The 18,695-nt window shown below is 40.5% G+C and overlaps 1 protein-coding gene across 2 annotated transcripts in view; it reads right to left on the minus strand.

The window, feature by feature from the left end:
• Nucleotides 1-18,695, minus strand: part of kirrel1b (kirre like nephrin family adhesion molecule 1b) — a 74,254-nt gene that overhangs the window by 26,402 nt on the left and 29,157 nt on the right. For both annotated transcript variants that reach the window (XM_051403772.1, XM_051403763.1), the window contains exon 2: nucleotides 3,696-3,845. In XM_051403772.1, the coding sequence (XP_051259732.1) occupies nucleotides 3,696-3,845 (150 nt within the window). The remainder of the gene's footprint in view (nucleotides 1-3,695; nucleotides 3,846-18,695) is intronic.

Below are 18,695 nucleotides of genomic sequence, written 5' to 3' on the forward strand. Positions count from 1 at the left end.
GGGATGCTTTTTGAAATAATGCTGTGAGTTGCACAAACAAAATTCCATTCATCTCCATTATATTGGGGTTGCAACACAAATCTCACAGACGGATATTTTATAACCTTAGCAAATAAAACCAAACTATTTCCTCACTTAACCACTAAAGGTAAGGGAGAAAATATATCTCTTTAAGTAATTTTGCTGATCTTACCCTTTAAACACACACAAAAAATATAAAGGGAAAGGAACATAAAATCTTTGAAAACAATTATGCATCTTCTTTTATTCAGTGTCAGTGACTGTATTTCTGTCCTCTGCTGACACCTGACTTGTTTACAAGATAAAGCAAATGTAAAAGCTCTTATGAAAATGGATAAAAGCTGCATCACAATTGCATTACATCAATCAGAGGCCGAGAGCAGCAAATGGGACACATTTATGTGAAAATGTCAAAGCTTTTTATCATAACACACAGATAGCATTTAGCATTAATAGCATTTATTTCAGAAGTTCTGAGGACCTTTTGGGATTAACCAGAGCTCTGGAAATGATAGCATGTCCGTTACACAAACAACAAAGAGAAAGGTAACCAACACTCACACAGAAACACGCACACAGCAGTAGAGTCGGAGATAAACAGCGGAAGGGTTTTTGTACAAACACAGATCAAACATTGCTACGTATACAATGATGCCACATCAATTCCTCCATGATACATAAACTGCAAAACTACAGGCAGCGCCATTCCAATTACAACACCCCCTTTTCTCTCTGTTTGAACCCTCGCCTCTCAGACAAAGACATAATTGAGCGTGACGTCCCACTAGGGGGCACTCATTGATCCTCCGTGCCCAATCCTAACATGACATCATGGATTCAGATGGCAAAAGCAGGCAAGCAGGCAGGCAGTTGGGGTGCGGAGAGGAGGAAGGAGGGTGGGGGGGGGGGACAAAAGTATTAGTGGAGATTACATCATCCACTCCAGCACCTCGCAGCATAGCAACCACAGAGGTGAAAGCACCCCGGGGAGAAGGAGAAGGAGAAGGAGGAGGAGGAGGAGGTTGAAGACGAACAATAAACTGCCACCACTGATGCCTGCTGGCAGTGAGTAGATGAGTGCATGTAGGTATTTGCATTGATACATGTAAACATGATACACACATGTACATACATGTTGCTACTCTGATCATATATTAAAAGGGTTTTCTTCATATTTCATGTATTTTATATTTAAATGCGCAACTATATGATGTCGATAAAAACTGTTTTTGAAGGTGAATGAACGCAGTTCTCCTGCGTGTGTGTGGGTGTGCAAACTGCAGGTATAAATTTACTGCACAATCTGCACACCCACACTGTCATCAACAGCTGTATAAAATCATACAGGGAACATAACAACAACCTCTTATATGTCGTATTTCATGCGCCAACCACACATTAGATCAGAAGAGATTACCATTATTTGTTGGTGCAAATATTAAAAACTCAATCTCTCCTCCATATATGACATGGCTTCATGCTCACAGTATAAACAAGAGAAGCAAAAGATTGAGAGACACCATGTCAGGGATGAAGGGTAGAGCCGCAGCCCAGACAACTTAAGGATAAATAATGGACAGAGGGTGATGATAGATGGTTGAAAAGCAGACAAAAAGAGACAAAGAGGACAACATGTTTATCAAACGCCGGTGTGTTTGTCACCGGGACCATGCTCACAAAAGGCTACAAGGACAAAGAGAGCATTACCGACAGAAAGAAAGAAAGAGGGAGGAGGAAGGGATGAGAGGAAGAGGAAAAAACAAAGGAGGGTGATCTGGGAAATACATAAAGCAAGTAATGATGGAGCTGTAGCTTGAAAGACAGAGGGACAGGGAGAGAGAGAGAGAGAGAGAGAGAGAGAGAGAGAGAGAGAGAGAGAAAGAGAGACATGCTGACCTTTACTGAACCTGTGAATTAAATTGAGTTGAACACAAGATTCACATCACATGTCAGATTATCACTTGTGTGCATGCGTAAGGGTGTGTGTGTGTGTGTGTGTGTGTGTGTGTGTGTGTTTGTGGGCGGTGGACTGACTGATCTGTGTGTGGGTGGATGTGTATGTGATGTGTATGAGTGCCGTACAGTATGGGTAGTTCTTTATGGATTAATTTACAGTGTAATGAGGAACGTGTGGTTTAGAGCTGAAAAGGCACAAAGTATGCGAGACCTAACGTACAATTTAGTCGAGCACATTATTAGATTGTTCATTAAAGTAAATATCTGTGACATTTTGATATATAAATAAATGTTTTTTAACTTCTGTTGGGGAGGTTTTGGAACAGGGTTTCAAAAAGGTAATGAAAGCTTTGTCTGGGTTTTCTTGAGAAAAACAAGAATTAACAAAAGAAAAACTACTGTGCATGACATTTTAGTTTGCAAAGAAATAATATGTAATAGTCCTTCTCACAGTTTGATTGATAGGTACAGGCAAATGCAGAGCAGAATTACCAGCATCAAAGGTAACATAACAAATAATATTATAATAATATTATAGATTAAGCTACCCAGGAGTATACAAATTCATTAAAAGTAGCCTCATCTTTACCAGCATTACCAACAACGTACACATTTATGCATCAATAAATACAATCCAACAATATACCCCATACCTATATTATTCTGAAATGGGACCTTCTGCATAATAACTACATTTTGATGCTAATACCTACTGCTAATTTTCCTCAGGTAAAAGTTTGAATGCATGACTTTTACTTTTATTGTGGCATAGTGGAATTGCTACTTTTACTTAGGTGAGAGATCTGAGCACTTCTTCCACCACTGCTTCGAAAAGATGTCACACACAAAAACTTAATATACCGTATAATCAACCCTCAGTGGAGTTTCTCAGTTCTGTTTTTTCCATCTTTCAACAAATGAAAGTCTGTTTAAATCTGTAATCATTTTCATTACTGAGATATTTTGCCAAAATGTATCGTGTGTAAAGAATAAGAACTATCAGCAGTTGCAGTCATAAGATTTCAATACCATCAGTCAGTGAGCCACGGCGGTTAAAAGCTTGTTTGAATATTTTTGCCAAATGGGGTTGAGGTCAGTGGAGAGGGACGTTTTGGCTTTTCTTCTTCCTCTCCCAGAATCTTTTCTTTTTTCGCATTTATGCGTTTCCTCTGACCATTTACTGAATGCAGAAAGAAAACTATCCTTCTGTTGTGTGTTTGACCCCTTGGACTCTCCTCATTTTTGGTTGCATGTGATGTTTCCACATCTCTGAAATGAAGTGCATTGTACTGTTGCACTCACAGTAAGTCATTCTGGATGTGCGTGTCGGCTTAAAATGTAAATGCGAATGTGCGTCTGCTTTTGTCAGCAGTGTGAGGGATTTTCTCTAATTCAGCATGATATACAGGACTCATTTTTGCCCAGATTGTCACTCACACGCCTCTTGGCTCTTAACTCTCTCTCTTTCTGTTCAGTGTTCATTCCCTTAATGTTAAAAAAAACCTACACTTTTCAGGCATAATAGCTTTTGTCAGGGTTCTTACAGTCAAAACTGAACCGAAACCGTAGCTGAGTTATTCCCCTTCTTCACTTCACTTTGATCCCTGCAGCTTGGTGAGGCTGCAAGGTTCTTCTCTCTCTCTCTCTCTCTCTCTCTCTCTCTCTCTCTCTCTCTCTCTCTCTCTCTACCACTACAGGATTTCTTTGCCCTCCCTCACCTCGAAGACCCTCTCCGATGCCGAGGGCCAGACCATCCTTGGTCCACTGGACGATGCCACTGTAGTTGAAGACCACGCAGGACAACACCACCCGTTCTCCCAGTACCACCGACTGGTCCGCGGGCTCCTGTGAGAAGCGAATGCACCACACTGCAACAGAGGGACAGAGAGGGAAATCAATTTTTAAGTTCCTTTCACTGTGACCTGGCCATGAGCTGCCATCTTTTATTGCACTGTATCGAGCTACATAGTCCCTCTTCGGTCTTATCGACTGGTGCTTGTCCATATGGTGGCTGTTGGGGTGATTTGTGATGTGTCTTTATTGTGTATAGGGTGTTTTTATTGTCCTCTTTTATTATGTGTTTTTATTGTGAGTGTGTTTTAATATAAACCCTGTCTGTGATTCCAATTTCTCTTACGGGACAGTAAGGCTTTGAATTGTTTGCATTTATGCGCATGTAGACTGGCTGAATGGAGGGACACTTGAGAATTTTCAGATTTTATTTTAGAAAAATCATTCTAATAATTTCTCTCTTTAACTGGACCCAGAGCTCAGTTGCTCGGATTTGCATATTTGTCATTCTTCTGTGCCTTCTGCCTCTGTTTTGTCTCTTTCTTGCCCCCTTTTCAAGTTTTTTCCCTGGACTTTGCTTAGGCTTATGTGTGTCTCTGCGTGGGTATGTGTGAGTGAAAGTGTGTGTGTGTGTGTGTGTGTGCCTGCATGGCTGTGTAAGTGCGCTTGTGTTGCAAGAACATCATTGCCAAGCTGTGATACAGCCTGCTCTTTTTCATCACACAGTACAAAGGATTTTGCTTACACACACACATTTCCTCCAGCAAAATAAGCCTTTTGGCTATTGCAGTGCCACTAAAATACACGGATATAAAAACTACAAGTGTAGCGCCCGCATACATTAACGCTCTCGCATAAAGAGAAAGTGTCAGGTGAGGAGGCGAGGCACTAACCCGGCGCTGTTTTCAGCCGTTTGCATCATCAGGTAAAATTGTTTCATATTCCAGAGAAAGTCTTGCGAGAAGGCGCATTAATTAAGGCAGAGAAGGAGACTGTGGAGCCTTAGATGACACATGCACACGCAAATGCATGAGCACACACACAAACACGCTGCATCTTACACAAACAGAAGCTCCTGCACACATGCAACATTGAATCACACCCAATTTATGCACTCATACACACACACACACCTCACTGAGTCATTCACTCACATGCAATTGCTCATTGAGTCACACAGCTGAGGATACATGCAGACACACACACACACACACACACACACATTTCCACAGAGTTGGTGTTTGTCTTCCCATGGGCTATTCTGTTCTTGGATCATGGTTAAAACAATCCTATTAGCTAATTAAGGCAAAACTGGTTAATAAAGCAGGCCGTGGCTCTGAGGGACACATCTCAGCGGGATTCAACCACAAAGGTGCAAACAACAGGGAGATTTACTGATTTGTCAGGAGGATTACACGACCTGTCATGTTATTTGTGCAGAAGGCTCCTTTTATCGAAGACGGGACTCTTTAGACTTCACAAGAAGCACTTTGATGTTTCATCAACTTTCCTTTTGAATTCTGAATCAAGAAGACAACTGCTGTGACTGTGAGCTGATAGCTGTGATCTCCGTTTGAAGTTAAAGGATGAATCCGCCTTAAAACACTTGATTACTGCTGTTGTTTGGTTATGTTCTTTTTTGCACGTATTCTTCCTTTTGCTTTGGTTTTTTCATACCTATATTCTTTCATTTGTGAACCGTGAATCTTTTTGTTATCCAGCTTTCAAAAAGTTAAGTTTTACTGACTAACTTTTGGTGTCAGCTCACCTAATTAAAGAAAAATGGCTTCTCATTAGACACCACTTTGCTCTGATGTTCAAATAAGACTAGTTCAAATCTGGTCCCTTTTAGGCAGACCAAGGAGAAATAGGATTTTAACATTCTTTATTTAGTAGGCCATATTGGTTAAAACACTGACAGCTTCAACTTCAGCCCCCCAAAATACTCTTTAAACAGTCAAATGTGAAGTAATCTATTGAAGGAGACATAATCATAAACATTTTGCAACACAAAAAAGCCTCAGTAGACCAGAATATAATGCAGTTTGAAGATATTTTCAATGATACTAGAAAAATTAGAGTTACCTAATCAATAGCAGACAAGTCAAGACAGGCAGATCCTCTACTTATACATACATTTAGTCTATTATGTAGATATAAAGAACATCGACAACTTCCTAAAACCTGACAGGAAAAGTGATCATGATTTCCCCAGCCTGGAACTCTTTCTCACTCTCATCTTAAGGAGTCAAACACAAACAGAGGAGCTGAGACAATGAGACAGGGAAAATGGAAGTTGCTGCTGTTTCCCATAGAGAAGAAGAAGAAGACTGAGCTGCTGGGATGTGATATCCTGCTGACATGAGTGATTTACATGTGGGTCATGTTATGCATGATTTATGCAAAATTAACAGCTATTACGAGTAAGGGCCCTCTTCTTCGTGTATAACTCTGTACAGAACAACGCACGTTCTCCTGGGACAGACTGCAGTGTGTTATTGTGTGTTTGTGTGTGTGTGTGTGTGTGTGTGTGTGTGTGTGTGTGTGTGTGTGTGTGTGAGAGAGAGAGAGAGAGAGGAAGAGAGAGATAGAGAAATAGTGACAGAAAGACAAAAAGGAGGAGACAGAGAACATTTCTGTTTGTGTGTCATGATATATGAATGTGCATAGATGTGTGTATTTATCTGTGTTTATGAGTGTGTGGGTATATATTAGTGTGTGTGTGTGTGTGTGTGTGTGTGTGTGTGTGTGTGTGTGTGTGTGTGCGGCCTGTCAGCCTGCAGCAGGGACTCAGATCGCAGAGGAGGGAGCCGCTCTGACAGAGAACAGAGATGTAATTAACCCTACGGGATACCCCACCCCCACCCCCACCCCACACCCCCCCTTCACACACACAGACACACACACACACACACACACACACACACACACACACACTCCTCCTCTATCTCTTCTGCCCCCCTCCATTTTCAAATTCCCTGTCTATGTCCTCTCCCATGTGCTTTCTCTCTCCCCTCCTTCACTTTATTCCTCTTTCATCTTTCATTTCCTCTTTCTTTTCTGTCTTCCTCTCTCTTTCCAGGTTTACCCACCTATCCTTGCCTCTTTTCTTTTTTCTCTTTTTCATCTCTTCTTCCAAACTTATTATTTTTCTTTCTTACTTTAACTGATCCATTTTCTCTCTTTCCTCATCTCTCTAGTTCTCCAGCATCTCTCTCTTCTTCCCTTTTTATCTTAATCTCTTTTCTATCATTCTCACTTCTTCCCACACTGTCTTCTGTCTTTTTCTATCTCTGCAGTTGTTTCATTCTGTTTCTTCCCAGCCTCCTTCCTCCTCCTCCTCCTCCTCCACCTCCTCCTTTCTTTCCTTCTCTTCATCCGTACCGCCCTGCATCATTACCCTGAGGGATGATGTTAGGTATATCGTCTCTTCCTCTCTCTCCTTCTCATTGCATAATGACCCAGTGGTACAATAGACAGAGCTTCACAATAACAGCCTGAGTGTCCAAACATATTATCGTTAATGTCTTTAATATCTTTTGTTCACTTTGTCCTCTTTTTCCCAACAGACTGAGCTTTATTAAACATCTTTACAAGTACTAACTAGCCTTTTATCAATTTATACTCTTAACATGTAAGAATAAAGAACACACATCGCACTGTATTGGGAAATCTTCTACATATTCCATTATACATGGGCAGAAGTACTAACACTAACTTTCTTGGAATAGATGAGCTGTACTATGAAGTCAAACAAGTGCAAGTTAAGTCCTGGGTGACTGTGAACATAATTTTGATTGACAGTAAATCATATGCTGAAGTCTAACTTGATCAGACTTGGGTTTAGTCGTACATTCATGCAGGCAATTATGAATTACTTCTGGGTTTGAAGCACGATCCGACCATGTTTCATTGTGTTGCATCATTTGATGCAGGTGGCAAACAACTGACTCTCCTTACAGACAAAACCAAATTACAAAATACGTCATTTGTCAGTGTCTCCGGAATGCTTTTCTGAAAAAAAACTCTACTTGTGCATTTGTGGGATAATCTTTTTAGATTTAAAATCTAATCTGACCTACTGCTGAGGATGTTTCATTCAAGTAACTGTCGCATGCCTTAGCTATTTTAATAGGGGTTATGTTGAGCGAGATACAAGAGGCATATTTGTTACAGGAATACCAGTAGGCTTTGACACGTATTTAGTAAGACATTTATAAGACAGAAACATCTTATTTCAAGGTTTTAGTGTTTTGGCTTGCATTCCTCTAATTTCTCAACTTTCACTCAAAATATCTCAAAGTTTGGACTTTTGTTTGCATGAGTTCATTTTTTTCAACCTGTCAAATTCCATTGACAACAATAGTGCTTCAGTGGTTTAAGTCCCACCAATAAAATACAAAATATCCCAGAATGTCATACTAGTCATTAGACCTAACACCCTTCTTTGATGATGAAAATAATAGGAACCAGAATGGCACATCTAAAGATGCTCTGGGCCGAAACAAATGATGTAGACATTTCATGAAAAGGAATAACGTTGCAGTAACTCTGTAAGGAAACGTAATGCCAACTGTATGTATGTTTTCTAACACAAAGAAATGTTGTTAATGAATTGATCTGTCAGGACAAAAAGTAGAAAGTTCCCTGCCAAAGTATCTAATCTTGCAATGGGACCACAGCATTATTTAACCTTTTTATGGCTATGTAAAGGCACTCACTTGGTTAAGGTTACGGAAAGATCATGATCTTGATTTAATACAGAATAAGTCTGCAGTGACTTGAGATAAAGTACAATGTGTTAAGTAACATCTAACCAAAACCACAAACTTACCCTAACCTTAACCAAAGTGCATTTGTTGCCTAAAGCTAACCACGGGCAGAAGATGCAAACCCCAGACTCTGGTGTCACAGTCCTGTGCTTTGTACACCTCCTCCATGCGACTCCGGCAATGTTGTTGCCCTTTAGTGTCTGACACTATTACTTTAGCTCACTTGTCTTTCCGGTGATTGACAGAAGTGAATCTTAACAGGTGGCTTCACATTTTTCCAGCAGTCCAGAAGCTTTTTATTGGCTCAAGGATCAGAAAGAAATAAAGAAAGAATTTACAAACTGGTATTCCAGGCTACAACTATAATGCTCACTCAAATCATACCTCTCATGAATTGCACTTGTCAGAATTGGGGTTAATATGAAAAGAAAAGAACATAAAAAATGTCTTTGTAAAACATAAAAAGTCAGCAGATATTTTAATTTCTGGACTTCAAAGTGGGATGTCTTGTCATCTTATCAGACACGGTCACATTATTCATTAAAGAATACCCACTAGAGCTGAAGACCTCCAATATGGCCACCAGAGGCCAAATACAATCTTCTCCAAGCAAATCATTGCCATGTAGAAATGAAAGGACAGTTTGTGAGGTTTGTAACCCTAAACTGCAGTCCTCCACACCCTGAAGCCTTCATCCTCCTAACCCCCGCCCCCAAAAACTGCCACGCTGACCCTCTCCGTGTATTCATGTCCCAGCTCTGCCTTCGGGCTACAGCTCGCTCCCATTTCAACTACCGCACACCACTCTCAGGCAGGAGAGAGCACGCTGTGTCTGTAGTGTGTGTATGTATGTGCATGTGTGTGTGAGTATTGTCCGTGTTTACACGCATGCCTGCATACATATCTGTCATTGTTGTGTTGTGTATGCTGAGTGCATATATTTGCCATTTCTGAAAAGGCAGCAAAGGGCAAAGTGTGGAAAGGAGAGTAAAAAAAAAGGTGTTTGCATGAGAGAGAGAAAAGAGAGTGAATAACTTGTGTGTGTGTGTGTGTGTGTGTGTGTGTGTGTGTGTGTGTGTGTGTGTGTGTGTGGTGTCTGTAAGAGAGGGAAGGGAAGGGGAGAGAGAAAAGAAAAGAAAAGTAGAAGAGAGAAGCAAAGGGGAAGAAAATGCAAGGATGGAGAGACAGAAACACCAGAATTATTAGAAGGGAAAAAAAGGTTTCTCTGGGTTTTACTTCGAGCATTTTTGTGACATTTTCTGGCTTACTATTGTACTCAGGAAGTTGAATGGAAATGGGGAACTTCATTAATATCATCATCCTTATACAAATCCTGCAGAAAAAACTTTTGACACTTCTCAAAGTGGAAAATGTTTTTGTTGATGAGGTGTTTCTGAATAATCACTGGCTCAGGTTCTGTCTGATTGCACAAGGCAGTGGTCAGAAGAAGCTTTAGACATTTTGAACTTTATAATATTATCAACCTTGACAACTGAGTCAAAGACGTTTCAGCTTTTGTCATTCTGTGCATCACATTAATGAAGAGTGCATACCTCAAACCTCATTGTTTTTAAATATGTATACACTATATATATATATATATATATATATATATATTACATTTCGAAATGTTCAAAATGAACTTGCAGTTGGGTAAAAAAAAACAAATTTAGGCCACTGTGTACAATGCAGCGCTCTTATTCAATTGGATGACTGAGTTGATGTAACAGGGGATGCAGGCACAAAGAGTTCCAGCAGAAAAACACAAGGCTGCCAGGAAAAAATGTTGGATGTGGCTTAAGTTTAGCTGCAACACAGCGCAAAGAGAGGTGTATTGTTGGGCAATAAATATGTGCAAGTGCACTTTCCTGGGAGATTACAGTATTTCGACAGTCTTCAAACTCATGGATCTGTTGCTCAAACTAGTCTGCCCAGGGCCAGTTTCAACAAATTTACAAGACGCGATCATATCCACTTCCATTTTGACACGTTTCAAGAGCCTTTCTAGACTCTGTTTATGGGTGTCAATCATTTGTGAAATGTAATGCTGCCACAGTTTTGGATTTACATGTAAGCCGTGCTCGCAAATCGCTTTTGTGCCCTGGGATCTGTAACACCGTGCCTCTAATTACACAGCCTCTTGTATGATTTTCTCGATCTTGATGCCTACTTGTAGATAAGAGAAAACACAAGCTGGGAAAAGTTTTGCATGAGAGAATGTCATCATATGGCAGCAGAGATTAATCATGCATACAGAATCCAAGACACAATAGATGTGCATGCAAACAATGTTAAATGCATCACTGCATCCTATTAGATTAGTTTATTAATTGGTGTTTACTATTTGCATGTCTCTGCTGTATTTCTATTCCTTATAGGAATACATTTATGGTTCATTAAGGTATGCAGTTTGGTATACAGTATAGGGAGGCTAGGCACATGTAACATAGGACACAGTACACACATAAAGATACCACGAAAAAGTAATCTGAGTTCTGTGTCACATTACAAAGCCATGTGTCCCTCCAGTCATTTACAAACAAAGGTCAGAATACAGCGACCTGTTTGTTTCTGATTGGCCGTGAGGGACGAATGCATCATTCCTGTGGGACGATATGTTTACTGCTGCCTTGTTTATTTTAATGTTTTTGGAAATATCATTCATGTAACATTTATGCGCCCGAAGCACACAGCATGAAACTGACAGAGACGAATACAAGAGCAGACAGAGAGACAGGAAAGGACTGAGTAAGACAGACACAGAGGGACAGACACAGGGATCATAACTTTGTCACTGTCTCCCAGCTCGCTCGGTGTTTGCTGTAAACAGTAGCTCAGTGATTTCCCAGTGTCCCCCTTGCCACCAAACGCTGCTTTTATTTCCCCTCACAAACACTTCCAGCAGAACAGAGGAGCAGCGTGACGTCGAACGCACAGGAGATGCTGAGCAAACCGAGCAGTTATTGGAAATCACACACACACACGCAGGCACACACACACACACAAGCTCATCCAGGGGCAATTACTGATGTGTAGATGCAGAAACACACACTCTAATACTAACAGACACTGCATAAAGTTACGCAGACAACTGCACGCATGATTCACAAGCACACAAACACACACAAAAACTAAAGCAGGGACTTTACCAGACCGCTTACACACACACACACACACACACACACACACACACACACACACACACACACACACACACACACACACACACACACACACACACACACACACACTCCCCCACACACACACACACACATATGCAGTCATTGCACACATTACACAAATGCCTGCAGAGTTGAAGACACTCTCAAATCTCAATGCATTCACATACAAATATACTCAATTACCCTCCCAAAATCACTGCGAGACAGCACGACTGGATACAAACCTTTGCCTTCACAAACATACTGTAGCACACACAACCACACACACATGCACACACACACACACACACACACACACACACACACACACACACACACACACACACTTGACTTACATGTAAATAAATTTAAAGAGTGATAAACAGTCAAGAATCACATTTGATCTTAGTGCAACTCTGTCTGTTATTTCAGTTTGCTTAGCTGACATAGACACATTTGTATATAGTTGTTAGAGAAAAAGGGAACATATAGTACGGTTTGTTGATGCAAAAAAAGTATGGAAGAATGTTTCTAGTGTATTGGGTCATATTTTTGTAGTTTTGTCCATCATCTGGGATCTGGGAACACAGTGTCATCTCCATGAGTGATCAGATGCTCGGAGAGTTTTTATACAGTTTAGCCAGATTGTATAGACCATAGACCCATGTTATAGGTGGTATATAAGTGGAAATAATTATTTTTTATTTTTTTATTATTCATTCATTAATAATTCCTCATTACAGAGGAGAACTAAGTTCTTACTAACTACAGGAGTGCAGTTGACCTACCACTGCAAACTGTGATGGATTTTTCCCATCAGGGATTCAGGGTATTTACGAATACAGATCCAATAGTAGTGCTCTCTTTTCCCCAAATTTAAAACCTGTGTACCTGTGTACCACAGAGTCGCTGTGTGGAACAAATTGGAATCATTTCTATGTAAAGTAATGTGAGGCAAGGGATTGCTGTGGCACTAAAATCTGAGTCCATGGCCCACCGTGACTGAATAAATGTCAGTGATGGTGGAAATCTCATGATGACATTGAAGTGGAAACTGTGTTTAATGCAGATTGGTCCACTTAAAAAGGTCAGAATCTGCGACAATACAGATCCGGCATATTGGATCAGCGCATCTTTACTGTTTACCTTCATTTTCTCTTGTGAATAAGTGGAAGAGGCTAACCTGGAGATTTATTTACAACCTGTCTTATTACCTGACTGGTTGTTTACAGCATTTACAGGGAATTCATGATGTTCCCAATGTGTGCAATGTTATTTTTATCGTTAAGAATGATGGCCGATGCTACAAAAATATATAAAAAATATGTGCTGTATCCTTTCTTGTAACATATTGTTCTAGTCTGATTTTACAAATACATACAGCTATAAAGATCCAAATGTTGTTTATTTACACACATATGGCATTAAAAGCTTTGATTTGCCATGAGGTTATATCCTCATCGATTAATTTTTACATTTTTCACTAACCAACACAAACTGCATATATGTCACCCATACATGAGCATGCAAGAGTGAAACTCGACATTGCCACCATTTGTGACCTGCATGTATGCAGTGCTCACAAATCACTTTTTGGAAATGAGCCCCTGGTTCACAGGTTATTTATTGTCTCACACACACACACACACACACACACACACACACACACACACACACACACACACACACACACACACACACACACTCTTACAGAATGGCATCCTGAAGTTCAGCTTAATAAAACAGAACATGGTCTAATCATCACTGTACTGCAACCAACCTGATTATGCCGCTGTGGACTTCAAACAACTGGGTTGTGTTAGTTGACTCTTTTCCGGAAAGCAGGCAGGAGAGACACACACAAACACTGTGCACATGCTCCCAAACACACACAAAAACACACACACACTCGCAGCAATCCCTCCCCTCTCTTCCTATGTGCTTCTCCCTGCAGCTCTCTCTCAGTCTCTCTAATTGACTTCTGCTTTCTTACATTTCATTTCATCTCTTATTTCAGTTTTATTTCCCCCTTTTTTATGATCCCCTCTGTCTTCAATTATTCATACCTCTCTCTTGCTCTCTCTGATTTCTTTCCATCTGGTCTTGGTGATGTTTAATTCACCTCTTCATTTGGAGGAGGGGGGCGGTTGCTGCTGTGCGCTGTTAATTGGTTTTTAAGAGCGGTAAGTACACACACATGTATGCACACTCGCATTTGCACATACCCACTTGCACACACACACACACACACACACACACACACACACACACACACACACACACACACACACACACACACACACACACACACACACACACACACTCACTCCCCTCCCTCCACTGTTAGAGCACACTGTACATGTCTGCTAGCATTAACATCATCAAATGAACATGGAGTGAAAAAGCATGTGAGAAAAGGAAGGCAATTGTGTGTGTGTGTGTGTGGGGGGGGTTGGGTGTATGTGTGTTTTTTGGTGCATGTGAGAGCGAGAGTGCGTATGAGTGAGCAGGTCAATTCTGTGAATGTTGCATTTGATAAAAATTAGACCAAGAGCATGGATGAATGTGTGTTGTGTGTGTGTGTGTGTGTGTGTGTGTGTGTGTGTGTGTGTGTGTGTGTGTGCTCTTGTACTTCTATATTTGTGAGGGCCCACTGGAGACTTTGTGGGCAGTCCCCCCTTCAGACAGTTTGGCCAGTCTTCACTTCATCAAAGGGTTATTTAGGAGTTTAGACTTGGTTTTAGAGTTGAGGTTAAAATTAGGTTGCCATTAAGGTTAGTGTGAGGGGTCAGCATGTTGTTGTGATAATTAAAGTCAGAGTTAGGATCATGTCAATGAGGGTCTTTACAAGTATATGCAGGCAGGCAGTGGAAAGTAAACCAACCAAAACTCAATCACATTTAAACCTCTTAATCCTTAGTACAAATTATATATATATAAGCACAATGGCTGGCTCTTTAGCTGCTAGATATTACACTTTCTTCACCAGATAGTCGCTCACTTTGTTTGTTTTTTTTGCTAATAACAGCTACCCACTTAAGAGTGCTGAGACTCAACAAAACAGTAAATGTGCCCTAAAACCAAAACTGAGCTAAAAGAGACTAAAGATCTAAGTAGAGTTATAGAGTTGGGTTGTGGGTTCATTATTGTGAGCAACGTCTTTCACATTAGATGTATTCATTTAATTTGATGATACAAACAATATTGATTGGTAGCTTAAAAGTTAACTGAAATTCATGTTTGAGACCAAGCACGGTCAAATCTCAAGATCTTGTCCAGATGTATACATTTTCGGAGATATTCGATATCTTTAAACACAGAGAAATGTGCAGAAAATATTAGAAACATGTCCACAGTAAATGTTCTCCATTTGATAGAGGCAGTCATATATGTGTCTTGTTTGAATATTTCACTAGAAGTGAGCAGTGGATAACTGGAATTACACAAAGAACATGACATAGTAGAATAATGTGGAAAGTTTCTTTCAGGGGGAATTTAAGAGGAAAAAATAGCAAGTAGGGTTGAGGCCAAATGTGTGTGTCAAGGTGTGACATTAAAGAGTACTCATACATATAAGTGCTTACAGTTCATGAGCAAGTGAGTGACTTAGAAGTGAATGTCTGCAAGTATCTTCTGTGTGTTTGTGTGTGTGTGTGTGTGTGTGTGTGTGTGTGTGTGTGTGTGTGTGTGTGTGTGTGTGTGTGTGTGTATTCTCTGCATTCCCAGACAACACTGCAGCCACATCATTAGCCACATCCTCTGACTCCAACCTGGACGTCGGATCAGAGGAATGGAATTAAGTCGGGAGCAGATTAGTCATTATCCAAATAACGACCTCGCTCAGCAATGGCTGTGCGATTTCCCCTTCAATAAGAATTGGTGATGTGAGCTCCACTGAGGCAGAGGAGATGAGATTCTGCTGTGAAGTGAAACGGTGAAGAGAGAAATAACCCCGCTGTAGCCCTGTGAACAAGAGGACAAAAAAAACCTCTGCTGCAAACAGGGATGAGGATACTTTAATCTTAATGATGATGGGAGTTGGAGGAAGAAATCTGAGCTGCTACTGCTGCCACGCGAATGAAATGTCACATGGTTTAATCTAATTCTTAATAAGTTACAGTGGTAATGAGCGAATTTTCATGGAGTTACTGCAGTAACGCAGCATGAACAAGAACTGGGCTTCCTTCCAAGGACTAGAAAAGCTGAATGTAAATGTCAGGTTTTATGCTCACTCGAGGTAAAACGAAAGGTCTGCAGGTTAAAAAAAACCTTTTTGAGGTGTTCTGTGTAAATCGTGACCTCCCAGTGAAAAAGAAACGTACATGTTGTCTCTAGCAAGTATAATGCTCCAGTGTAGCTGCAGTTGGAGCCTCACAGTATGCAAAGTGCATTCCATGATTTCCATCTTGAAAATGAAAGCATGAAATATCACTTACACTATCCGACACGAAAAGCACGATAACAACTTGCCAAATAGAAATCAGTTCTTGAAAGTCTGTGTGGAAATTCAATTTATTTTCTTCAACGCCGCTGATGGAAACACACCTAATTTGCATTTTATTTTTTTCCTTGCATTTCAAAAATTCACTTAAAATTCCCTTCACTTCCCACAGCGACTGTCTGACATTTTTCTTGCAGTTTCTACACTTCTTAATGCATAGATATAATAGAGCTGCATTGAGAGGTTGTGAAAGCTTGCCAAAGCCGTGCGTTGGAGGCCCTTTTCTGTCAGAACTTCACAGCCGAGCAGCATTCAACATTCATAGTTTTTTTCTCTGATGTAAGTGCAAGATACCTCAGCTTTGAAGATCTGATCTTGCTATGGCAAAGAATGTAAAATATGAAAAAAGGCCTTTCAGGTCTGTATGTGCTAATTTAGACTCTGTCACACACTGTATGTTTTAGATCTGGTATGTGGAGTTTAGGGAATCTCTGTATTCCCTGTCTAATGCTTAATTTAAGAGCAATGTGGTAAGGCAATATTTGAGAGTTTGAACCTGTCAATCATCCTAGTTACAGAAAGTAGAAATTACAATCCAGCTTGTATAAGTTTGTCAAGCAAGTTATCAATGGACAAATTAGAATATTAGGCTATTTTTTATGTGGAAAAGCCACAAAAAAGATTTGTATGTTTTCTGTTAGTGTAGTGCCATCCAAGGTACTCAGAGCTCGGAGCTGTGCCATCACTGTGCTGCATTTCCCAGAGATCATCTGTCAATCTAACAGTGTTGCGGTACAGTGACTAGGCATCACGACTCTATCATGGGACTCCTGATTTCCAACTGTTTGTCTCGAGGGTACCGGGACTCTCTTTGCCCTGATAATTAGGCTGAATTAAGTTGGTCTTTGGAAAAAAAAACATTTTTAAAACTGATCTTAGTGAAATTTGCTGCCAGGGCAGAATTAAGGTAATAGGTTGGATCACTGCTCTAAATGGAAACTGTCTTTCTCTTCCTCTCTCTCTCTCTCTCTCTCCATCACAGCAGCAGTAGTGAGGAAAAGCACAGCTGCAGCCTCTCAAAGCAATAGACACTCTGACAGAATGGCAGAGCTCAGATGCCTGCATAGATTTCCTGTAGATGAAGTTTTATTTTTTGGTGATGAAATCTGAGTGCTCACCACCATCTTGCGAGTTTTGAGAGCCAGAAAAATCCGACTATAAGCAACGGGGAAGCCTGGGTGGAGCTGAGGGGGGACAAGCAAGCAGCAACCACTATGGCTTCGTGTTAAAAACAGCCTTTTTAGGCATCCGTATTATCTGTATCTGAGGAAATAGGTAAGCTTCAGTTTTACTGAATGCAGCTGTCCAAACCTGCTGTGTAATGGTACACCCTCATACGTGTGCAACTGTGAACTGAAACATATTTTCACACTTCTAGTACACAGCAATATTGTGGCTGAACGGATCCAGTGCTAACACTGACGAATTACTAAACCTGCTGCTGCTGCTGCTGCTGCTGCTGATGTGCTCCTCTCATGACGTGGCCTGTGTGGACAAAGACACCTGTCCATCAAACATAACCTGCTGTCAAACATATTTCTCTTTAAGCCTTAATATCTTCTTATAAAACATACAGCTACTGAAACTAAAATGTGTGAACTTTTTTCACTGAGTTCAGATTTGTCCCCTTAACTTCAATGCAGTGGAACATGATGCTGGAAGCCATTCAGGGGATCCCCCCTTAAACGGATGCAGCCAACTACAGGTGTGAATGTACACTCCCTACTGAGACAATCTAGCCTCACAGAGACCAAAACTGAAGGTGCATTTAAGCACTCTTAAAGTAATTTTGTCTACCACTGGGTCGTGACCTAAAACTTTTGACAAAGTGGTATACATCAGTGGCAAATTCCGGAAAATTCCATGTTCCATACAGTAGATATAACCATACAACTTCCATTTAAAGCCCTGCGATTATCAAAATTATGTAATATTAAGAACAAACAGGGGACATCCTGTTCAATGGTTCTTAACCTGGGAGCCCAATGAGAGTATGTACAAGAATAAACTATTCTGATCGGTTTCACACTTCACTGTTAGTCTGACAATCTATGGGATAACTCAATCTTATCAGATGAGTATCCCTGAGACTACATCTTATCAAATGTGGGTCGATAGCCTGTGTATTAATTTCGGGGTCCTTGACACTAAAAAGTCTGAGAACCACTGGGTCTAGTTTATGTGATACATTCACCACTGACTGATGATCATATGAACACAAATCAACTCATCTTGCCAAGCCTTTAATTGATAGGAATACAGCTTACCAGTTGCTTAACAGAACACTTTATGTACTTTATCTTTCGTCTATTTCATTAAATAATGTTTTCATATATCCGCTTCTTCTGTCAACTCTGCACATGCAGCATATTTGTATGCCCTACAGAGTTATCCCTCCCTTTTTTCGTTTTTGCAATGTTTCTTTATCCAAATGGAGGTTTCAAGGCCAGAGTATGTTCATTTGTTGTTAGGAGGCAGTCATATATATGTCTT

This window comes from Dicentrarchus labrax, unplaced genomic scaffold (assembly GCF_905237075.1).
Source record: "Dicentrarchus labrax unplaced genomic scaffold, dlabrax2021, whole genome shotgun sequence".
Taxonomy (NCBI): domain Eukaryota; kingdom Metazoa; phylum Chordata; class Actinopteri; family Moronidae; genus Dicentrarchus; species Dicentrarchus labrax.